Below are 24376 nucleotides of genomic sequence, written 5' to 3' on the forward strand. Positions count from 1 at the left end.
CCAAGAGAATTCAGTAAATTTAACAAATTCAAAAAATTAACCGAAGAAATGTCATCTATACCCAGTTCCTATTCCCACTATCAAGCCTTCACAATGCACATGTTACTTTAACCATACTCTTTCTGTGTATCGAAAAGCTTTTTTTTTTTTGAAAGAATTACTATAATACAATGTTATCACCAGGAAAAAAATCATGAAGTTCGGCAAACATTCTCTAGAAGTTGAGAAGATACAAGCATTAAAAAAATCACCTCTCTAGTTTTGGAAAGTCAACAAAATTAGGGATCACTGGAACAAGCAAAGGCAACACAGAAACTGATTATACCAACATATTCTACCAAATCCTTTTGTTTTTCTTTAATAAAATACTTTCTATATTATCACTCTTGCCACCTATTCATTTAGTCCACCCTATTTAAATTCTTAAGATTTAAGACAGTCCAGTTTGAATCAGGAGCAAGCATTTAGAGCCCATTTGTGCAACTTAACAACAATTTAGCTTAGCTATATACATCACAAAATTCAAAATTCATACTGTTTTTTGCATGCAATGTCATAATATTAAATCAAATAAGGATAATAACTTGACCAGCAATTACTTGTTTCTATTATGCATGACCTCTTCTCAACTATCAGATCTGGAAGGATACATAGAGTCAGCCAACTACCTTTAAAAGTTATAGTTATGCTGTCCAAATCCTTTGGTCATAATCTAACTGATTGTACCAACTCATAATTGAAGTACAAAACATGTAGACAAGAGAACACCCACCTCAGGGAAGAAGCTGATCGCATTGGTCAAAGAGGGCGCATCAAGAGGTACAATATTGTATCCTGTGAGTTCTCCTCTCAGGGTCGCATCAGACCCCTTCATTTTCCTTACCTGAAATAAGCCACCCAAAGGCAATTCAGAAATAAATAATACATATGCGCACACTAAAATATAACACCAACATCAAGAAGGAAAAGAGTGTGTTAATCTGTCATGCCAAAATACCATAAATAGATAGAATAATGATAGTTCATCAAATGCATTTCAAATCTTGTACATTGAATTGCATGTAACTAAGCACATGGACACTTAATATTTGTAGTACCAACGGTTAATCTACTATCTCAAGGTATATGTGTATCGCCATGTATGAACTCATGAGTATGTTACCTCTTCCATAATGAGTTCACCCACTTCATCATTAGCTGAATCACCAACAAGTAACTCCAAAACATCAATTAAGGCCCTCAGAGTTGCATAAATCTTCCTCATTTGTACAGCCCTTGTTTTGAACCTAAGTTCAGAAGCAAAGTCAAACCATATTGTGCAAGTAACCAAGATTTAAGGAAAAAGCAAAATGCATATAACTTGAATATAATTGGAAAGGAAATTGAAGATATAAAAGCAATTAATCATTTGGTGAGCAACAAAGTACACTAGCAATCAAAAATACAATATTTAAACCATAATTAGCAAGCCAGGCCACCTATTAAATAAGGCTTAAAGATTCTATATTCCCTTCCATCAAAGGCTGAAGCCTCAAATATACCAATTCTTGAAATCATATCTATCTCTTCCTTCAGCAGTTCATCACCACAGTAACTAAAGAATACCAAGTCAAAGTCATGGAGGCACGACAATGCCATGTTCTAAGAGTGAACACTAATGATAAAAGATATTACAAAAATGACAACATGATAGCACTGTTGATGTGCACAGCACAATAGATGAGCTTATATTGACTAGATGAAGCACAAAATGAGGTACAAGAAAATGACTGCCCTAAATCACTTGAATCTCATGGAGATAGGAACAATGGAAGAAAGACTGTGTTCAAACAACCAATTATGAACCCATGAGGACCCATGCGAGCGTTTGTTTAGTCCCTATGGGCTACGCATTGGTTAACACCTTTCAACTACCCTTTTTAGATGATGTCCCAAGTTGTTACAAATAATATTGGAGCGGACCCATCCCATGGCCCATGTGGACTAGAGAACACTACAACACGGGCCCATTAGGGTTAACCATGAACTAATTATGGTGTTTGTAATTGGATTTGTGGTACTTATGATTGGAGTTGAAAAGATTTAAACCTTTAGACCAGCAAGAATGCCAAAGCTTAAATGGGGAGAGAATGTGAGGACCTGTGCAGGCATTTATTTAGTCTTACATCAGTTATGTACTAGGTAAATCTTAAATACTTATACGAAGCCAACAAACTCAATAACACCTTCTAACTAGCCTTTTTGGGTGAGATATAGGATCGTCACAGAACCCCCACGTCATTATGCTGAGATAAATAGGTTTGTGAAGCATTGAACATGATTGCTTCAAGAAGCATCTTAGCGATATCACAAAAGGTAAACAAAATTATGACAACAAAATAATACATTATTGTGAGTAATTTATTGAAAAGCTGATGTTTAAATATGTAAAATAACATTGGTCTGGATTTATCCGATACGGAAGAAAGATCCATTTTTTAAAAAGTTAATTTCTCAAGTATGGTAGCAAAAGACTTATTTCATTTCTTAGCCAGCACGGATTATTTTTTTTCATTTGAAGGTGATATTTTCAATTCCAAAAGATGAGCATATGACTTTCAGCACAGGACCACCATTAGAAGGATAAAAACTGGTGTTATATTTGGATTGGTTAGCAAAATAATAAAGAAAGACAGGAGGATGGCCGGTAAAAAATCTAGGCTTTCTTGGAGTAGTTGTAACAATTGACTCCTCCTTATGGATCAAATTTTGTAGCTTATGCCACCTACACAAGCAGCTCACCAAGTGCCTCCATCTTGTTGCTGTAATTGAATCATAAAGTAGGTTTCTGATAAATAGCACTAGCCCATGCAACTGGGGATTACCAAGTCTAAAAGGCATATTACAACTTGCAAAGGGACTAAATCCACATATGGTGTGCATTGATGGAGAATGAATAAAATCAAACTTGATTGTCAGAGCCAAAACCTTTCCTATTCAATGGAAACTAGTTCATGATAATTGCCAATAACCCATAATGGAGACCATATAAATAGGGAAGAGAGTTTCTGCAAACGAAACTCAGGTCGGTCATACATAGTATTTTGGAACAACAAGCAAATGGGAGCCTATTATGCTAGCCAAATTTCTAGAGGTCATTCTAATTTGGTCATCTCACCTATCTATGCCATCCTTATGGATATATCTCACTCATCTAGGACCATCACATTAATCCTTCTTCAGCTATACTAAGCTATTTAGAATTTCATACAAGAGCTTGATGTTGTGTACAGAACACTGAAGAAAGAGATATATACATAGCAAAGCTCAACTATTTTTGCTTAAAGAAAATTCTCTTTGAAGTATCAATTTCAAAACCTCTTTGACCATATATCAAAAGGTCAGCCAAGGTTTTTGCAGGCAGCCACCAAGGCATTTGGACAACCCAACCACCTATGCTCCCAACACTTTCTAGTCATTCAAGCAAGCCACCGCTCAAGTGCCTAAATTGGTGGCTAGGCAGGTGACTTGCCATGTAGGGTCCACCTTTGTCTTGGATGGACAACTTGCTTATTGGTTTATTGAAAGCACTGTAATCATTTAACTAATTCCCTCTCCAAGTAAAAAATGTATTTACTTAGTGAGAGAAGTTGAGTCCATATATAACAATTATGTTTGATCCTATTGATGCTTGAACATATTATGTTTCTAAGAAGCTTTCAATACTGAAAAGCACTTATCCAAAAAACAATTTAAGGAAAACCTAAGTAAATAAATCAAAGATTTCATTAGCATTACTTATGCTGTTAACAACCTCATTGTTTGTCAATATTATGCTATTTGATGCCCCATTTATAATCTATTTATCAGTGCATAAAATTTTGTTAATTTTCTGGAAAGTCTTATTTAGGTGCCTGCTTATCGCTTAGGTGCTCTTCCTAGGACTTTAAAGGGGACAATTGCTAGGACTACAAGGCAATTTCACAATCTTGAGATCAGTAGCTGACAATTTGGTAGCATTTGTTTAATAATCATTTCTTTTCACATTACTGTTCTCTATTGGTTTTCCCCTTTGACAACATATCCATCGGACAATGCCATCAAACGGAAAACCTAAGAAGGAAAGTTAAAAACAAGTGTAATATGGGAACCATCAAACAAGCATAAGCATTTTCTAGAGGAACAGCTTGAAGCAAGGAGACATCCAAACTCATTGAAATTGACATTAGCTTGCCAGAAATGCAAGCATAGGATCAATTTTCTTTCTTTATTAAAAAATATAAAATCAGGTTTCTTATGCTGCATGTCTACCAATAACTAAGAATAAAACATTTTCAACTTTGGAAGAGCAATGTATACTCTGTGCTAAAGGTTCCTGACTCCATCCATCTTTCTTGCTCCCTTTGGATATCATCAACTCGATGACGCCTCTTATAGCTTAGATAAAATTTCCACAAGTGCTCAATATCACGTTGACGATCAATTCTAGTTCCACCTCTCATAGCAAGCTTTTGCTGCAATAAATCAAGTCAATCCAACAAAGTCACAACAAGATTAACCAAATTAACATTTAATGCATGGTGATAAGTCGTAAACTTGTGACAAGATGTGTGTTAATACCTTGATAACAGACATTAAACCAGTCTTGAACTGCAGCACACCTCTTCCCTCACTGCTAGGGTCCAAATTTTGTGCCATTGTATATGCTTGCTCACAGACTGTACAAGGAAAAGTAATCTTGAGATACTAGTAGTGATAAAGACCAACTAGCATGAACACATGATAGACAAATGGCACATGCAGCCTCGCACCTTTAGCAAATACACACGCCCATCATATAGATACATACATACATACATAAGGACCAACTAGCATGAAAACATGATAGACAAATTGCACAAGCAACTGCGCACCTCCAGCAAATACACACGCCCATCAGATAGATAGATAGATACATACATACATACAAAGATACATACAGAGCCGACCCTGGGACGGGTCAAATTGGGCGACCGCCCCAGGCCCTGATTTTTTTTTTTTTTTTGGGTAAACGAAACGCCATTCTTCCTCTCCCGAGTCCCGACTCCCAACGGCTCCCAAGCCCCAGCAAGAGCTTTTTAGCTCTCGTCATCTCGATTTCTCCCATAATTTCTCATCACCTCGCAACGCCTTTCTCCCTGTTCTTTTTTTGGGTAAACCGAACGTCATTCTTCCTCTCCGGAGTCCCGACTCCCCAAACAAAACGCCATTCTTCCTCTCTCGAATCCCGACTCCCAATGGCTCCCAAGCCCCAGCAAGAGCTTTTTAGCTCTCGTCATCTCGATTTCTCCCATAATTTCTCATCACCTTGCAACGCCTTTCTCCCTATTCTTTTTTTGGGTAAACCAAACGTCATTCTTCCTCTCCGGAGTCCCAACTCCCCAACGGCTCCTAGCAAGAGCTTTTTAGCTCTCGTCATCTCAATTTCTCTCGTAATTTCTCAATTCTCATCCCCTCTCATCGCCTCGCAACGCCTCCCTTGATTTCTCCCTGTTTTGCTATTCACCGATGGTTCTTCCGTGCTTTGGGCATCAAAAATCAGATCAAAATCCATCAAAAAGTCAAGTAAATCTCTTCAATCCTCCTCCTTCAATCTGCTATGAATTTTAAACTTGATTTTTTGCTGATTTATTGTCCGAAAAATTCTTAAAATCTTAGTTCAGCAAGTTCCTCTGTTTTTTTTTAATCTTTCGGACACTGTTAGGCCACCGCCGGTCACCGGATCCTGTGGTTGTCGCCATCCGATCATCGGGGACGCCCCTTCAGTTGTAGGTGCTGATAGTCGGGAAGGAGGATCTCTCTTGTGGCTTTGCCTCAGGAACGAGGGATGAATCCTCTGTTCCGTTAAAAAAACAAAAAAAAAAAGAATCCCTTGTTTTATCATGGAAGAAGAAGGAAAAAAAAAATGGTCCACAGTCCACACAATAAAAAAAAAGAGAGAAAAAATGGTTCACACTGTTTCGTTAAAAAAAAGAGAAGATGAGTCCTCTGTTTTACTGTAGAAGAAGAAGAAGAAGGAAAAAAAAAAAGATGGTCCACAATCCACACAATAAAAAAAAAATGGTCCATACAATATAATTACATGGATTTGTTAATTATGATCTGATTGGTTTAGGCATATGAAATTTGGCCCGTCTATATGAGAGTCTCAATCAATGGGTCAGAATCCTTGCATATGATGGAATATATTTAATTTTGTCCACCTAAGACTTATTTTTTTTAAATAAATATAATCATGGTCTTTATATCCATCTTATTTTTCTGGATTATTTGTGGTTTCACTTCATTTTCCTATTTCTTTTTTACTATATCTTATTCTTAAAGTAATTGATTAATTGTCATATTTTATTTTTCAGGTTTAAATTCTTATTACAATTACAGTAGCTTTTGCTCAAATTTGTTCCATCAAAAAAAGCCTTCAAGCAAGTTTTATTATTCTATCAAAAGGCTTTAAATCAGGTCCTATTGTTCTAAACTTCAAATTTATTGATTATTAATTTTAGCTAATATCTATTGTTTTATTTATAAAAATAATACCTAGAAAATATCCTTCGGGTCATGAAAAACTTAAGAAAAAAAGAAAACAAGAACAATTGACTCCATCATTAAAAGGAGGTCTTGATAAATTTATTATAAGTAAAAAAAAGTAATGTAGTTGAGAATTCAAATAATATTGCTAGTGAATTTGTCAATAAAAATATAAATGTTACTTGTGAATTGGATAATAATAATAATACTAATGATAATACTAATAGCACGGATGATCTCATTAGTGATGATAAAAATTTAATGAATGAAAAATCAAGTGAGTCAAATACTTTTGACATTTATGATCCTAGGATATGGGATAGTCTTGATACAAATTCTAAAGATTTATTAATTAAAAATGATCCTAAAAGAGATATTAATATAAAGTTTTCTCTTGATCAATATAACAGAGATTTTTCTTTAACACATTACGATCGAACTTTACCAAATGGAGAGCAACATGACCGAAAATGATTAGTATATTCAAAAGAGCTAGACAAATTATTTTATTTTTGTTGGAAGCTATTTAAATCAAATGATAATAGTAGTAGAAGTCAATTAGCAAGTGATGGTTTTAGAGATTGGAAACATCTTAGTAAAAGATTTAAAGCTCACGAAACTAGTAATGATCACATTCATAATATGACCACTTCGATTGATTTGCAGAATAAATTTAAAAAAAATCAAACAATTGATAAACATATTCAAGAACAAATTAATAAAGAGAAGAAATATTGAAAAAAAGTACTATTAAGAATAGTAGCTGCTGTTAAATTTCTTGCTCAAAGTTCTCTAGTTTTTCGTGGAATAAATAAAAAAAATTATCAAAATAGTAATGGTAATTTTTTACGATTAATTGAAATGATTGCTGTTTTTGATCCAATTATGCAAGAACATCTTAGACGTATTCAAAATAATGAAATTCAATATCATTATCTTAGTCATAAAATTCAAGATGAGTTAGTAATTGCATTAACATCTAATATAAAAAATTTAATAATTAAAATAATTAAAGAAGCAAAATATTATTCAATTATACTTGATTGTACTCCAGATGCAAGTCATCAAGAGCAAATATCTTTGATCATACGATGTGTGAATATTTCAAAAAGACCAATAACAATAGAATAATACTTTTTAGAATTTTCAAAAGTGGATAGTACATCAGGTTTAGGCCTTTTTAATGAATTACAATATATTATAGAAACTTTTGATTTAAACATTGATAATATAAGAGGATAAAGATACGACAATGGATCTAATATAAAAGAAAAAAAATCAAGAAGTACAAAAAACATTATTAGAAATAAATCCTAAAGCATGTTATACACCATATGCTTGTCACAGTCTTAACTTAACACTTTGTGATATGGTTTCATCTTGTAGTAAAGCTAAAATATTTTTTGGTGTGATACAACGTATATATAATGTATTTGGTGGTTCTACAAAGAGATAAAAAATTTTATTTGATAATGTACCTAATTTAACATTAAAATCATTGTCACAAACACGTTGAAAAAGTTGTATTGAGAGCGTCAAAGTAATAAGATTTCAAACTCCAATAAGAGAAGCTTTATATCAATTAGCTGAAATTTATGATGATCCAAAAACAAAGAGTGAAACTGAATCTTTAGCAACACACGAGCTTGAAAATTTTAAATTTTTATTAAGAATGACTATTTGGTATGATATACTATTTACTGTTAATTTAGTTAGCAAAAATTTACAATCTAAAGATATACATATAGATGTTGCCATTGATCAATTAAAAAGATTAGTTTCATTTTTTGAAAGATATAGAGAAACTGGCTTTACTTCTGCCATGATTTCAGCTAAGAAAATTGCAAATGAAATGGGAATTGATCCTATATTTCGTATAAAATGTCAAGTAAAAAGAAAAAATAATTTGATGAAGATGTTAATGTAAATATTGAACAATCACCAGAAGAATCATTTAGAGTTAATTATTTTTATATTTAGTAGATCAAGCTATCTTTTCATTGAAACATAGGTTTGAACAATTTCAATTATATGAAAATAATTTTGGATTTTTGTTTGATTTCAAAACATTAATTTCATTGGATGAAGAAAGTTTGAAAAAATTTTGTCTTAATCTTCAAAGTATTTTAACAAATAGTAATCGTTATGATCTTGATGGGATTGATTTATTTTCAGAATTAAAAGTTCTAAAGCAATTATGCCAAAAGAAAAAAATACTGCTATGAATATACTTAATTATATTAATTAAATGAATTGTTATCCAAAAGTATCAATTGCATATAGAATATTATTGACCATACCTGTCATTGTTGCCTCTACTAAAAGAAGTTTCTCAAAATTAAAATTATTAAAATCATATTTTCGATCAACGATGTTACAAGAAAGATTAAATGATTTAGCTATGCTATCTATTGAAGAAGAATTATTGTCTTGATTACAAAAAAATTATAAGAAATTTTGCATTACAAAATGCACATAGATTAATTTTTCAATGATAATTAATATTTAAAATATATTAATTTTTAATAGAGAAGCCCCTTTTTTTTATTTGGCCCCAGGCCTAAAGAATGTCAGGACCGGCCCTGGATACATACATACATATATACGAAGACCCGCTTCTTTATCTATCCTGTGAATTGAATGCAACTCCAGTTCCCGAATTGTACAGATATGGAACCAAAATAAAGCTAAAATTGAAGGTGTCAAAGACATTTTGGATAAAATTCAAATGGACGTAGAATAATAACTTGAATTTGGTGGCTTTGTGATTATGTTTTTAAACAAAATTTGGTCAAGAAGCCAATAAAAGAACTTGCGATCGAGAAAAGAGAGAGGACTCACGAATTCTAGCGACATTTGGGTCCTCATCCTCGATATCGTCCGCAGCTTGCAGTATCTGGTCGATGTTGGTGGAGACAAGGGAAGGCGGGAGGGCGCCCGCGAGGCCAGTGGCGGCCCGGCCGGCGCCCTGGCCGGCGCTCCGGAGCTGCTCCCGCTGCAGTGTCGCCCGCACGAGGCGCTCCCAGTTCTCGTACACCCTCGCCCCCATCGCCGGATTAGAAGAGGAAACCCTAGCCCGTGACCAGATCGAAAGATTCCGCTGAAAGGAGAAGAGCAGAAGGCGGATCGGAGATCAGCAATAGACAAATTTGGGATCTGGAGAGGGGGTTTTAGGGTTTGGAGACGGGAAATGGGGGAACGGAGGGACGCGGCTTGGGGGATCCGTCCGCGACGAAAAGGGACGAGTGGGGAAAAACGGGAGGGAGTGCGAGTGCTGACGCGTTACTCGAGAGGTGCCTTTTTTGAAAATATGCCGAGGTTTCTTCATGGATCTTTTTGTTCCAAACCCACATCACACGGTGCTACTAGGCTCTTGTGGGACCCGCCTAATAAGTGAGGGTGCAGAAGTGGGCTTGAAATGACCTTGCAATCTTATAGTCTCTGTTATTGGATTAGGATTGATATTGACCGTAGGATCCGATTCTGATATGAAGTTTTGACAGAAGGACGGTGGACGATGTTAGGACAGGCGAAAGAAGTAGCTTCGTTACGAAGGTTTACGCTATTGAGTGGATAATCTAGGACAAAAGGTGGCAAGGGTAGAGTACAAAATTAACCCTATCCTTTTCTTTTTTTTTTTTTTTTTTTTTTTTTTGGGGATCAACGGGGGAGCCCGGAGCTAACATCGTGGCGGTTAACATGACCACGATTTTGAAATGTGGGATGCAGGTGGAGGGCTGTGATTTAACAGCACGTTTACCTGATGATGATCGGACGCGTCCAGGGCGTGCGGAAGCGCACCACCGATCCATGGAGCGGGCCGAGCGGCCATGTGCTGTTGACACGTCCACCACGGCGCCCAACGGAGGAGTCAACCCCGTTTTCTTCCTGCTTGTACCTCCTGCTTTCTGAAAAAAATTAATTAATTAATTAAGATAATATCCACACTACCATGTCGGATGACTGTCGTCGTTTTCGTTTTATCCCGTTGCGGAGCTCGCTCCGGAGCTCGCTCCGAAGATATTTCAAATTCTTTACCATATTAATATAATTTAAATTTTTTTATTAATTTAATTTAGGTTTTAATTTTTTTTATTAAATAATGTTTTTTTGATCTGAATCATCGCCAATGTGAAATCCTTTCATAAAAAAAAATTAAAAAATATTATTGAAAATAATGTTTCTAAAATTATTATTAAAAATGATATATTAAATATTAATATATATATATATATATAAAAGATCCGTGGCTTCTTCTCCGACGATCCTCTCTAATCTTTTTTCTCCAACGATCAACCTCTTCGATCCATACTGGTAAGCCGCCGCCTCTTCTTCCCCCTCCCCCTCTTCTTCCCCTCCGCCCCTCTTCCTTCTCTCTCCCTCTTCCGATCTTCCTCTCCCCCCATTCGATAGGCCCCCCCACCGGCTACCCCCTCTCACGCCCCCCCAAGGATGTTGTGGTGCCTATGGCCGCTTAGATTTTCTCACGAAAGTCCTCAACGGCTGCTCCTGCTCTTGTATCACATGTGATGGCTGCTCTCCTATATCAGTGGGCATCTCCTGAGCATGCATATCAGGAATAATAAGTGCTGTTAATACATCTACGAGCTGAGTGACCCCTAACCCTCTCATCTAAATCCAATGATGGATCTGTAACAAAAAGATCAGACCACTCAGATGAAGAGTCATGATGCCAATTCGAACCCGGTGCTGTCATCTGGGGCATGTAGAAAGATGAAGGTCCTGACATCTGTGGATTAAAAAATGATGGCATATGTCCAAATAATGTTTCTAAGGTAATTTTTTTTCCTCACCTTAACCTTTGGTCCATGATATATTTTATTTATATTTTTTAAATCAAATTTTTTCGATGCGTGATATATTTTTTCATTATTATTTGTATTTTTTTGTGCATGATATTATTTTTTAAACTAATTTAGATAGCTCTTTTAACGTGATATTTTCTTTCTCAAATTTTTTTCGAGACACATCTGAAAATCATGACAAACCATATAACATCATAACACTAGAATTAAACAAGCAAAATATCTAAAACTCCAATATAAACAATAACAATAATATAAGATAGAACAAAAATATATAATTTATAAAAAAATTTCACAGTACTATAAATCTTAAAAATATTAAGTTCCACAAAAGTGTCGTGGTGCCCGTGGCTGCTTGGACCTTCTCACGAAGGTCCTCGACAATCGCTCTTACTCCTGTGTCACCTGTGATGACCCCTCTATTATAACAGTGGACATCTCCTGAACATGCATATCAGAAATAACAGGTGCTACTGGAGCATCTACGAGCTGAGTGACCCCCTCAACCCCCTCATATGGATCCTATGATGGGCCTGTAATAAAAAGATCAGACTACTCAGATGAAGAGTTATGATGTCAACTCAGATCCGGTGCTGTCAATTGGAGCATGTAGGAAGATGAAGACTCTGACATCTATGGATCAAAAAATGATGGCATATGTGCAGCATGTGGCGATGACATCTACGGAATACATGATACTGGCATATCTGAAGCATGTGGTGATGGTGTATATCTCATATATGGTGCATAGGATGCTCCAATCACCGTCAATATCCCTAAACATTATCTCTCCATCTCCCGCAGTATCCGAATCCGCTCGTCCTCATCAATTGTAGATAGAGCACGATGAGTGTCCAACATAAGACCCGATAAATGATCAGTCTACATAACAAAAAAAATTAGCAATGCATTATAGATCATAAAACAAAGATATAATGTAGCTATATAAAATATTTTGTATTAACAATGAGAAGTAAAATGAAGACTTAATGAATTGAAATTGAATATAAGATTGACATAAGACATAATTTTCGAGGCCTTATCAATATGCGCACAGTAGAACTCTCACCCTCATATTTTGAAACTGCATATCGAGACTGTCCGATGACCGATACTGTAATGCTAAGAAATCAAATCATAGTCCTCGGTATATAAATGACCTCCCAATATATGATCATCATGAACTATATGAGCTCATTGTGCATTCCAAATGGTGATATACTGTGCATGTTTGATACGCCAATCAATATGAGCTCTCTCTCGTCAATCAATACAATAAAGTTGCTGGCTGATATCAAACTGCTCTAGGATACCTTGAATCCGATCAAATTACCGTAGCACACGATCTGAAAAGTGTCACTCCACCACATCAAAATAAATAAGCGGCACCCTAACAGTTTATATATCATATCCATCCATGCAACTCTGTGGTAATATGGTCGATATCTGATCTATGTATGGCTCCCACAAAAATTAATAGAGTTAAAAATAAAATCGGATTAGTAAGCTCATTTTTCAATAGACTATGAATACTATAAAATGATATTTGTACATAAATTAAAATTATCCGTCTACATGTATCAATCAATGTATCCAGCTGATCTCTATAAACTCGTGCCACCTTTATCGACACATGGTGAACGTCGAATGCAACGTTCCATCTGCTCGACAGTATGTTCACATTAATTAAATTTTATCGGATTAAAAATAGTAGTAAGTTGTAAGTAATGGAATTAATATTTGTATATCTATATCTCTTAGGTACGTTTAATCTGAATGGAACATCGGGGTCATGCTGTTCTGGTGGCATCTCAAGTAACTATCTTCACAATGGACTGATAGTCGGTATCCTCTCCCATGTCCAAATTTATCAATTCAAAAAAAATCATATATGATATATCTAATCAGAGCTATAATAGAATATAAAAAATTAAAATTTGTATATCTCATATCTGCAATAATACAAGATAACCTCCGATCTCTGACTGGTCTCCCACATAACCCCAACACATAGCTCTATACAGGCAAGCTAGTACTACACTACCCCAACTAAGTCTACAAGTAAAATCTAAATCCTCTAATAATGGTAAAAACATCAACTTCACTTTGTTAGATGAAGTTTCAAGCAAAAGGGCACCCCCTAATAATCGCAGTACATAGCCTCTGACATATTGTCGCACCATCTCCTTTGGTGCATCATCTCCAATGTGAAAATGTCAATAATGATCATCCAAATACTCTATCCTCAATCATGAATAATCAAAAAACTGCACTTCAGGCTGAAATCCTAATAATTGATAGCACATATCCTGCCACTCTGGAATGCTAAGAATGGGATCATCTCCTATAACTGTCTTACCATCAACTGATAGTCCGATGAGGACACCAACATCCTCTAACGTGATGGTCGTCTCACCGAATGAAAGATGAAATGTGTGTGTCTTTGGACACCATCTCTCAAGTAAAACAGTAATAAGACCAACGTCTATCTGTATCCGTCCAATCCGATAGACTCAATAAAATCTCAGATATCATAAATAATCTATAAGTCTATCTGGGATATTCTCCGTCCTCCATATGTCAACATCAGCTCATCGTAATCGGAGGTGTCTGGGCTCATGTAATAAGATAAAATAATTAGATAACGTGTATCTCTCAAATAATATTTTTTTTATAAAAATATAAATAGTAAGATTAGGAATAGAATTCTTACATAGCCATCTATTATGGCCTATGAGTGATGGATCTTCTGCAATGTAAGAATATTACAGTCTCGAGAGTCCAGATGCCATCCCTTGTAAGCCATAACACACTAATGACTTTCAAACAATAATATACATCCCAAGTGTATTAGAGCCTGAGAAATATGATACTAATTTATTTCATAATAAATATAACTTTGCAATCATACATAGAACAATAGATAGAATAATACACAATTTTGAACATAGATTACACAACAGTTCAACTATCGAAAATACATAAAATAATATATAATTTTAAAAATATATAAAATAATATATAACTCTTTAATGTCTTCCACTATTTGAAGTTGATGTGTGTGAAAATAATCTAAGACAGCGATGACGATCATGACCCTATTCCCTACAAATGTCACAACGATTATTGTTTCTTATTTGCCTATCATCAATCTCATTTCGCAGCCTTATTGACTTTGGCTTATTTTTCTGCTTAGGTCTCAAACGATGATGATCAGGAGTATATATAAATATATGTGTGGATATCCAATATTCTTCATATGGTAATGGATAAAATTCGCCACTCTAAGCATTCATGTATGCCATAACTGTGTATGCATTATCCATGAATCCACTAAAATGTACAGTAATTTTTTAGCACACAGCTAAAACATATAAACAAAGATATTTATAGATGCTCCACTTTTCACAAAAATATTTTCTGTCACTTAAAATCACAGTTTGAGAATTTTTTTCATCTCTTAACCCTACACTTGCTTTCCTCGTAAGCACTTCATATATGCCTCGTTAGATATTGAATGCTGTTACAGTATGCTAGTTAGCTTTAACTTGATCTTCTGCAATCTTAATTATAATATAAGGAGTAAAAAAATTATTTGGATTCTCTTACACATATCTTGAAGCTTGGGCACGTCATATATTAAAATATTTTATAAGACGATAAAATGTCATTTGAATACAAACTATAATTGGTACATTTCTAACTCCTTGTAAGACACTGTTAAAAATTTCTGACAAATTTGTAGTTAAAATACTATAGCACATACCGGCATAATGTGCCAATGTCCACTTCTCTTGTTCCAACTCAGATAGTCAAGTCTAAGCATCTACATTCACTATCTTGATTCTATCCATGATAAAGTCGAGCTTGCAAACTTGATGAGTACTTTCTGCTTGCCATACTGCTCTTTTGAGCTGTGTATTTTTAAAGTGAGTATTGAAATTGCTGCAGATATGTCTTAAGCAGTATCAGTGACGGGCACATGGCGGACTCCATCCAATAGACTCATCTGCAATGGCATTCAATATACCTGAATGTCTGTCAGAAATTAGACATATTCTATTTTTATCTTGTGCGACATGTATCCTGAACCGAAAAAGAAACTAACTCCAACTAGCAGTTGTCTCCTCATCCACAATTACAGATGCTAAGAGATAAATCTCATTCTCTGCATCAACTCCTGTTACAATTAGCATCTTACCTTTAAACTTTTCATATAAATACGTGCCATCGATGCTGATCATATGATGACAGTGCCTCCAATCCTAGATGGATAATTGGAAAGCTCAGAAAATATAATTTAAAATCCGCACATCGAAATTTCAGTTAGAAAGAAATCCCATGAAACAACAATATCCGGATTTGTATTTTTGAGTGCAGTCATATAATAGGATAATTTTGTATAAGACGGCTCCCATTCTTCATAAATATTAACCAATGCCTTCTGTTTTCTATACTATGTTTTTTTGTATGACACTATATATTAAAATTACTTATTAACGACTACCACAATAGTTTCAATTTTAACACTTGGACCTTTCTTAACCAAATGTCGGACTAGTATGCCAATTATCCTTCCACTGACATGTTTGTAGTCTCGACTTAATCCCATAAATAAATAAATGTGACAATCCTCATATCTTGTGATCTAAAAATATCCATACTTTTTCAAAATTTCAACACAAAGCCTCCATTTATATTCTTATTCAGTATGTGATGATGCACATCATATGGACTACAACTATAAATGTGACTGAACTATATTGTATGTCCGATGCTTCTGAATGTGATAAAGATTAATAGCTCTTTTTAGCTCATCTTTACTCTAAAATATTATACCTATAGAAAATTCAATCATCTAGGAGTTTTAAAATTGAGAGTCAGAGTTCAATCTTTGACCAGCACTAACACCATCATCTTGATCTAAATTTAAGTTGCTAAAAAATTATAGAGGTTCATGCAAACAAGATTCAGATTCTCCTACATTATCATCTTAATGCAAATGAGGTTCAAATTCTCCTACAATATTGGGCTGATTATCTTCATCATCATCTTCATCTTCATCATTGGTACTGTCCTCATCAAGCCATTATTCATCAGCCTTATTCTCATCTGATTCAAAATCTTGATTATCAAAATTTATTCCAGTGCTGACCCAATCATCGTCTCCTATTTGAGTGTCATATCCCATACTTACTGCTACTTTCAGCATAGAAGTCACCACAGACGAAATCACCATAGGAGAAGTCACTATAGGACTTTGAATAATTGGATAACTAGGACCAATAATATTAGAATGCTATTCTACAAATATGACCTCAACACTAATGGTTCACACTATTGGACTTATGAAAGGTTAAGAAGATCCAGGAGTATTGTCATCTTGGGTTAAAAGTCTACTAAAGTACTCAAATCTCGATACCATCATTTGAGTAGTATTTTCAGTAGAAGGTGCATCTTTGTTTTTAATATATAATTCAATATATCAATATTCTAAAAATTTCAAAGGGAATGTCAGTATTTATTGGACATCTTCATCATGATCAATTGAAACTAAGATATATTTGCTCTACGTTAATTGTCTCGACAAATTAGGAGATCTCCATCTTAATTTGTTTTCATATTTTTCTCTATCTATAGAAATATCACTATATAGATGGTCAATAATTATTGACATAATAATGATGAAGACAGTCTAACCATTCAGCTTGCAGGCTGACTATACTGCATTCTATCTTTATCGTTTTCTATTGTACTATCATAATATAATAGTAGACGAATCCGAGCATTGGCTATTTTCTCAAAAAAAATTGACAATATTAAAATCAAAATATTTAATATTAATAATTATTTTAATAAAATGACTTATATAATAAATGCATCCTATCATTAACTAATAAGTAAAAATAGGTCCTATCCCATTCAGAAATTGTATTAATTCTATAGATAATTACAATAATCAAACGATACGCAATAGGATTCTTGAAAAATTTTGGTAGCATTTCTCCTTAGTTCTCTTCACACGACTGGAGATGTGTGAGGAGAACTAAAGAAAAATACTGTCCAAAATTTCTCTCAAATTCTATTGCGTATCGTTTAATTATCGTAATTATCTATATAATTAATTATAATTATCAAACTATCCAAACTAGACAATCAATTGATCAATATACATAATTCTCCTATCTGTATAAAAATATATAAATATACGGATGTCCTAGAATATGTACATTAATCAAGAGACGGATCTATGGTTCTATATAATGCAATATATTTAAATTTTTTAATCAAATTTTAAAAAAAAATCAGATTCTGATTGATTTTTAATAATATAATAAATAATATTAATATATTAATAAATATATTAAATTAACGAATATATTAGCAAAAAAATGATCGAAAAAGTTCGAAAGGAGAGAGAGAATGAAGAGGAAGGGGGTGCGGTGTGGGTGGGGGAAAGGGTGTCGGATGGGTGGCCGGCCAGGCAGAGGGAGACAGAAGAGAGGGCCAACGGGGGGGGGCAGGTAGCCATAGCGGGGGGTGGGGGCGGCGTCGGACGGATGGCCGGCTGGGCAGAGGGAGAGGGAAGAGAGGGCCAGCGCGGGGGGGGGGTGTCGAATGGGGGGAGCAGGGGGCAGCCACCGCTCGGGGGGGCAAGGAAAGCCACTGCGGGGGGTGGGGGGGCATCGGACAGGTGGCTGGTCAGGCAGAGGGCAGCCACCGCAGGGGGTGGGGGGGCATCAGACGGGTGACCAATCGGGCAGCCATCATGTGGGGTGGGGGGGCGTCGAACGGGTGGTCGATCGGGCAAGGGGTAGCCACCGCGGGGGGGCAGCCACCGGGGGGAGCAAGGGGCAGCCGCCACTAGGGGGTGCATCGGATGGGGGGAGGGAGGGGGAAGCCGGTGGGAGGCGGGGTTGGGGGTGTCAGATGGGGGGAGGAGGGGATAGCCGGTGGGGGGGGTATCGGATGGGGGGAGAAGGGGGCAGTCGGCGGGGGGGCTGTCGAATGGGGGGAGGAGGGGGCCGGGGGAGGAAGAGGGGAAGAGGGAGAGAGAAGAAAAAGTCGGGGGGATATATATGTGTGTATATATATATATATGTGTGTGTATATATATATGTGTGTGTGTATATACATATACACACATGTTTAAAACATCATTTTCAATGATATTTTTAAATTTTTTTTTGTAGTAGTATTCCACGTTGGCGGTGACTCGGATCAAAGAAATGCAAGAAAAACATTATTTCAAATGGTGTTTTATAAATTTTATATTATTTTGATAAAAAAATTAAAATTTATATTAAATTGATAAAAAAAATTTATATTGTATTAGTACCGTAAAAGATTTCAATATTTTTGTGGTGATAGCCATTAAAAAACAAATTACGGTGGTTTGCCGCGGTTTTTTTTTTTTTTTTTTGGTAGAATTTTTCTACAGTCTTTCCCTGGCATCCCACATCAACATTTTGTTTTCTTGATAAGAGCGTCAACATTTGTTCTCCAAAGTGATAGATCACTTGGACAATACTAATCAGAATCTTGTCGATTATAAGAAGACAGTTCAACGGGCAGAGATGGGTCATCATGATCATTAGCAGCGACGAATGGCTTCTCTTTAAAGGAAAAAAAAAGTTTTGACCAAAATGAAAAAGTAAATAAAAATAATGATAGCTATGCCTTGGGATGTTTGATGATTCTTTATTTGTTTTTTTTTTTCGCCCTTTTGGAAGAGAAGCAGTGGAGGAGGGCAAAAGCAAAGGGATTATTGATTCATACTAAGATTTAAGCATGTATGGGGGTAAAGCAGAGCATTCATTTAGATGGGAATATGAGTTCAAGGGAGAAGAAAGACAAAGGTTGGACAAAAGCCAGAGATGGCATCAGCATTAGTGTATACTTGAAGTCGGTGGATGGGGAACAATAAAGATGGTTAATGGTAAACATGATTTTGAATCTAATCCTTTAATATTTTGATTGAAAGAAGAAAATAGATTCAAAAGCTCGATTTGGTGACAGACGTATGTCACCTGTAAAACAAATAATAAAGCTCTTCATGAATTATCTACCTTGATGGAGAGACACATGATTTGGCACTCATCAAGGATATCTTAATATAATTACCAAATGGTGTTTTTATTGGTCAAAGTACTAATTCTATCCTCCATAACTCTTTCTTAATGGTTTGGATATATATTCAATTTTTTTTGCTACTATCAAAACTTTCTAGCCATAATCATTAGTCTAAGCCATTTGACATAAGGAAATAAGCGCTTTATGCTCTGAGAAATTATTAGCTAGACCTAGTTTGCTAGCATCAACTATAGATGGGGACAACAATAGTTTACCATATTAATAATTTGAAATAAAAAAAAAAAGTATGCTTCACCAACATATCATTGGCAAATCATGACTTTGAGTCCCTTTATGGAGAGAGAATAAAATTAAAAAAAAATCTTTCAATCCTCTCTCACCTTAATTACCATTCATACCTTCTCTCTCTCTCCTATGGGTTCTCGACTTGGAATCGAATCTCATGTTAGTCAATCAGTGGTATAAGTCAATATACTCCTATATCGGACCATACCAAGTCCAGATCGATATGGAGACGAGGGATAAAATAGAAAGAAAAATAAAAAAAAAGAGAAGGAAGAGAGAAAAGTAAAAGAAGGCCAATGAAGATGACGACGGTAGCCACTGAATGACCGTCAAGGCTTTTTTAGACTTCACGACACTCTACAAGAAAAAATGAGAGATAGAGGGAGGGGAAGAAAGAAAAATGGAGTGAAGAGATAGTCGGAGAGCTGTCGAGTGACCGCCTAACAGCCCAAATCCATTTTGTGGTCGTTGTGGGTTCAAAAAGCCCATATTTCGTAGTATTTTTCAAGAAAACATGATAAACAATGAAGTTGACGATGCTTACTGTTTATTATGTTTCTTAAAAAAATATGATACCACCCCTATTTCGAACCCGTGGTGGTCATAACATAGATTTTTGGACCATCTAGCTGAAGCGAAAATTCAGTGTAGGGACAAAATGATAATTTTAAAATTTTTTCAAAATTACTATTTTACAGCAAAATTATTAATTAATCTCATTAATTAATACTAATTAACCCTACACTAGGATCTAAATATGATACAACAGCATGCATTTAAATTTGAAATTCAAATTTGAAACAGTAAACTTTTTATTGTACTGTGTTCAGAACACATCACCTTTTGCGGGTAGTCGATCACTGCAATTTGATCACCGTCGGAGGGTTCTGATCGTCACGTCGTAGCCACACTAGTGTCTGATCTCTGCGGATCGTCCACACGAAGCTCCCGTCTGATCAGCTCCTCACGAATGCTAGTTCGTGATTTCACCCTTTTGATGGCTGATGTTGATCGAACTCCTTCGATCGATGTGTGCCAACTCCTCGGACGCTTCGGATCATTTGCATGATTGGTTGAGAGGCTGATGGATCTTTCTCTGAAATTTGATGGACTCACGACACTCGTGGCACACCAATCTCACTTCCCGAACCCTAGGTAGAAACCTTAGGGTACACACCAAAAATCCTGCGCCCAATTTTCTTTCTTTTCTTTCTTTTTCTCTCGAAAGGTTTTGGACCTTCACCTCACGTACAAGGCTTCCTCACGCCCCACTTTCTTTCTCAGAATTTTTCTACGCACGCCCTAGCTCCCTATCTCTTTTAAAATAGTTCAAAACGTGTCTTATCCGTGTGAGAGGATAAAGACAAGTGGTTACACATTTGAATTCAAATCAAATTTGAATTCAAACTAAAACCAACTCATCCCTATCCACTTGGGCGTGAGAAGAGAAGGTGAGAGTCTGCTTTGTGCATGGAAAGATTTCACGAGAAACTATTTCTCGTGTGAGATGTGGGGCGCTAAAGTGGATAATATCATGTATGCGCAAGAGATAAGTTATCCATTCAAATTCAAACACGCTTTGAATTTGAATGGCTAACTAATCATCTTTATCCAAATATTGGTGCACAAGAGTGGGCGTGAGAAGGGCTTTGCGTGAGAAAAAATTCACGAGAAGTTTCTTCTCGTGAATTCAAATGGGCGCAGAGATTTAAGGTGGTGCAGGGATTCAAATTCAAATAGTGGTTTGATCTTAATTGAACCAACCTAATCAAAATAGGTTGAGCACAATTAGACTAAATTAAATCCAACTTAATTAGACTTAATTAGGCTCAATAAAATCCTAATCAAATCAAAAATTGACTAAGCCCAACCTCTGATCAAATCAGGGACCAAACCATCTCGACGATTAGGTCAACTCTTTAACCTAATCGGGTCAAACCCAACTGAATCCAATTCAATTGGACTTGATCCAAAAATAATTACTCAATCAAATTGAGTTAATTAGCGATCAAATCACTAATAAAACCTCTCATAATTATTGAGTCTAAATCCGATGGGCAATTAGGCATCAGAGACCATCGATATGAAATCCAGATCAAAGAGTTCAAATTTCAAATTTAAAATTTGAAATTCAAAATTTTGACCCCGGTACTCAAAATGTGTGGAACTCACGATCAGAGAATCCTAATTCTCAATCATAGAGTCTCAGACACATAAGACTCATAATCAGTCATCAGATCAGAAAGGAACCTCTAATGTGTGTGACCCTGCAGGTTTGAACCTAAGCCGGTAGTACAGGAACCAATTCCTGTACTAATCGAAGTGACCATCTAGCAATGATACCCGACAACCGGATAGGTCAAATAGTCGCAATCGCAACATTCAGAACCTATGTGAATATGGTTACCGTATAATTCATCCCTTTTGACCCCTGTGTTTAGGACGACTCAGGGTTAAACTGTCAACCCTGATGAGATCATCCGAATCGTGCTCAACTCAATTAGTCCTGTGACTCCTCATTAGGACTACCCTGGTCAAGATTTTGCTAAATTGAAACACGACTGTACACAGCTCCTAAATTGGAGTGGTCAATCTCATCTTGATACATGCACCGACAAGTCAAGTACTTGACTACACCCAGCTGCCTTCCGTCACTGAATTAGAAATTCAGATAGTCCAGTGCCTAAGTGCAGTGAGTTGCTTGCAAGTCACCGTGGCAGTCTCAGGTCGGAGGGACATTTATACCCATATCCCATCGGAGCAAATCTTGACAGCAGAAATAGCTCCGGAGTCGGTCACGTTCAGTGCAGATGTACCATTACATCTCACCTGTATGCCATACCGGTATCTCCACACTCCTTGGTTATGAGAACAACCAACCCATATGGCACACAACGACTTATGCTCGATAAATATTGTCGTCCTTGGTAACAACGTATCATTTGGTCGCAAACAGGTTTAAGGACTAAGCGACAAATCCTCCTTTGTCGAGTCTAAATAGTCCTAAGGACTTCACCACAATACAGGAGTTCATTAGAAGATGAAACATTTGTGATGAAAAAATATCAAAATAACTTTTATTTATTTATAATTTATGTACTAATACAAAAGGAGCACAACCGTCAACAGGCTGACGATTGGCTTTGAGATACTATTCCCAATACTAGCGACCATGGTGGCTATCTGGTGGCCTCTCCATTATCTTCTCCTTAATTTTTTTTTCTCGCCGTCTATCTCTTTGTTCTCGCATCTCGTGAAAAATCATAGAGCTCCATAGGCCTCGACGGTCCATTGGCAACCTTGGCAAGCCATCGTCGACCTTTTCTCCTATTTTATCTCTTTCTTCCTTGCTTTTCTTCTCTCTCACTTTGTTATCACCGATGTTCGAATTTGAATGTCCAAATAGTATTGATTAGCCGGTATGGTTTCGGATGATTTGGTGAACCATACTCCTAACCCTCCTATCTAGAATAGAAAAAAAAAAAATTTACTCATATCTCGGTCTCCTCCTATTGGATTAAATTACTCTACAACTCCAGTACTCTCGACCCCTCTTTGATGAAGAGAAGAATCAAAAAAAAAAAAAAGAAAAAAATAAAAACCTCCCACCATTGAGAGCTTATCCTTTGAACATCATTATTATAAATCAAACCCTCCAATCTGTCTATCATCTCGAAACTCACCGATGGAGAGAAATTTTAGAGAGACAAAAAACTCTCCTCACTCACCATATATCTTTTTCCGAGTTTCACTCTTTAAAACACAAACAATGCACGAACCAAGCCCTCTACTACTTCTAATGCTCCAAAAAAAATTTGGATGAGTCGTATCAAGTTTCAAAGGTGAAAGACGAGGGTGAGATTAATAGCAAGGTGGTAGCACATGAGTTGATTGTGCATAAAATAAGCACATAAATAAGAAGCGGATATTTTAGTTTTTTTTTTTATTTATTTTTTTTTCTCATCTTTTCTAATGATAAGAGCTAGGAGTCATGAAGGTACGGAGGACTTGATTCATGGCACCAGCATTGCAAAGGATGAGTTCAAAAAGTGATGTAGGGCAAGAGCGGAGGGAAGTTTTTTTGCTTTTTTTTTAAATTCTTTTCTCAATCAACATGGAGCTGCAGACAACTAGCTCGGTTCATTTTGGGAAGGCCAAAAAAAAGGAGATGGGCAGTGAGGTGAGAGATAATGGGCAGATTTTTTGTTTCCTTTTTTCTAGGTTACGAGGGACTTAGCATCATTTTCTACCAACAATACACTAGTTAGTTAAGCACATTGATCTGTTTATTTTAAATTACTAACATCACAAGCTATTATTGGCTAAATCGGATTTGGCTAATGGTTTCTATTAATACCACATCACGCTAGGAAGATGGGTGCTTTATGCCAAATTTTGCCATATTGGACCAATCTCCTAGGCCATGTAGTACCAGACCAAAGTAACAAAATGGCTTTTTGCCACCAAGTTTGGGTCTTGCAACACTAGTGAAATGCCAACATTTTCATCTTTCGCACAAATGCTAATTCTATGCGGGCGCATGTAAGATAGCGTCCCAGGTAGCAACCCGCCATCGCATGCGCTGACAAATGAAATGGTTCACCAGGCGGACGCAACGAAGCTGG

The 24376-nt window shown here is 36.1% G+C and overlaps 1 protein-coding gene across 1 annotated transcript in view; it reads right to left on the minus strand.

Annotated features, from left to right (window-relative positions):
* Positions 1-9801, minus strand: part of LOC105055020 (callose synthase 10) — an 80406-nt gene extending 70605 nt beyond the window's left edge. Inside the window, exons 1-5 of the mRNA XM_010936709.4 lie at positions 9388-9801; positions 4600-4697; positions 4339-4493; positions 1163-1286; positions 773-883 (exon numbers count right to left, since the gene is read on the minus strand). Coding sequence (XP_010935011.1) covers positions 773-883; positions 1163-1286; positions 4339-4493; positions 4600-4697; positions 9388-9595 — 696 coding nt within the window. The 5' untranslated portion in view covers positions 9596-9801. The remainder of the gene's footprint in view (positions 1-772; positions 884-1162; positions 1287-4338; positions 4494-4599; positions 4698-9387) is intronic.
* Positions 9802-24376: the final 14575 nt, after the last annotated feature.

The sequence above is a fragment of the Elaeis guineensis genome, chromosome 12, assembly GCF_000442705.2.
Source record: "Elaeis guineensis isolate ETL-2024a chromosome 12, EG11, whole genome shotgun sequence".
NCBI lineage: Eukaryota > Viridiplantae > Streptophyta > Magnoliopsida > Arecales > Arecaceae > Elaeis > Elaeis guineensis.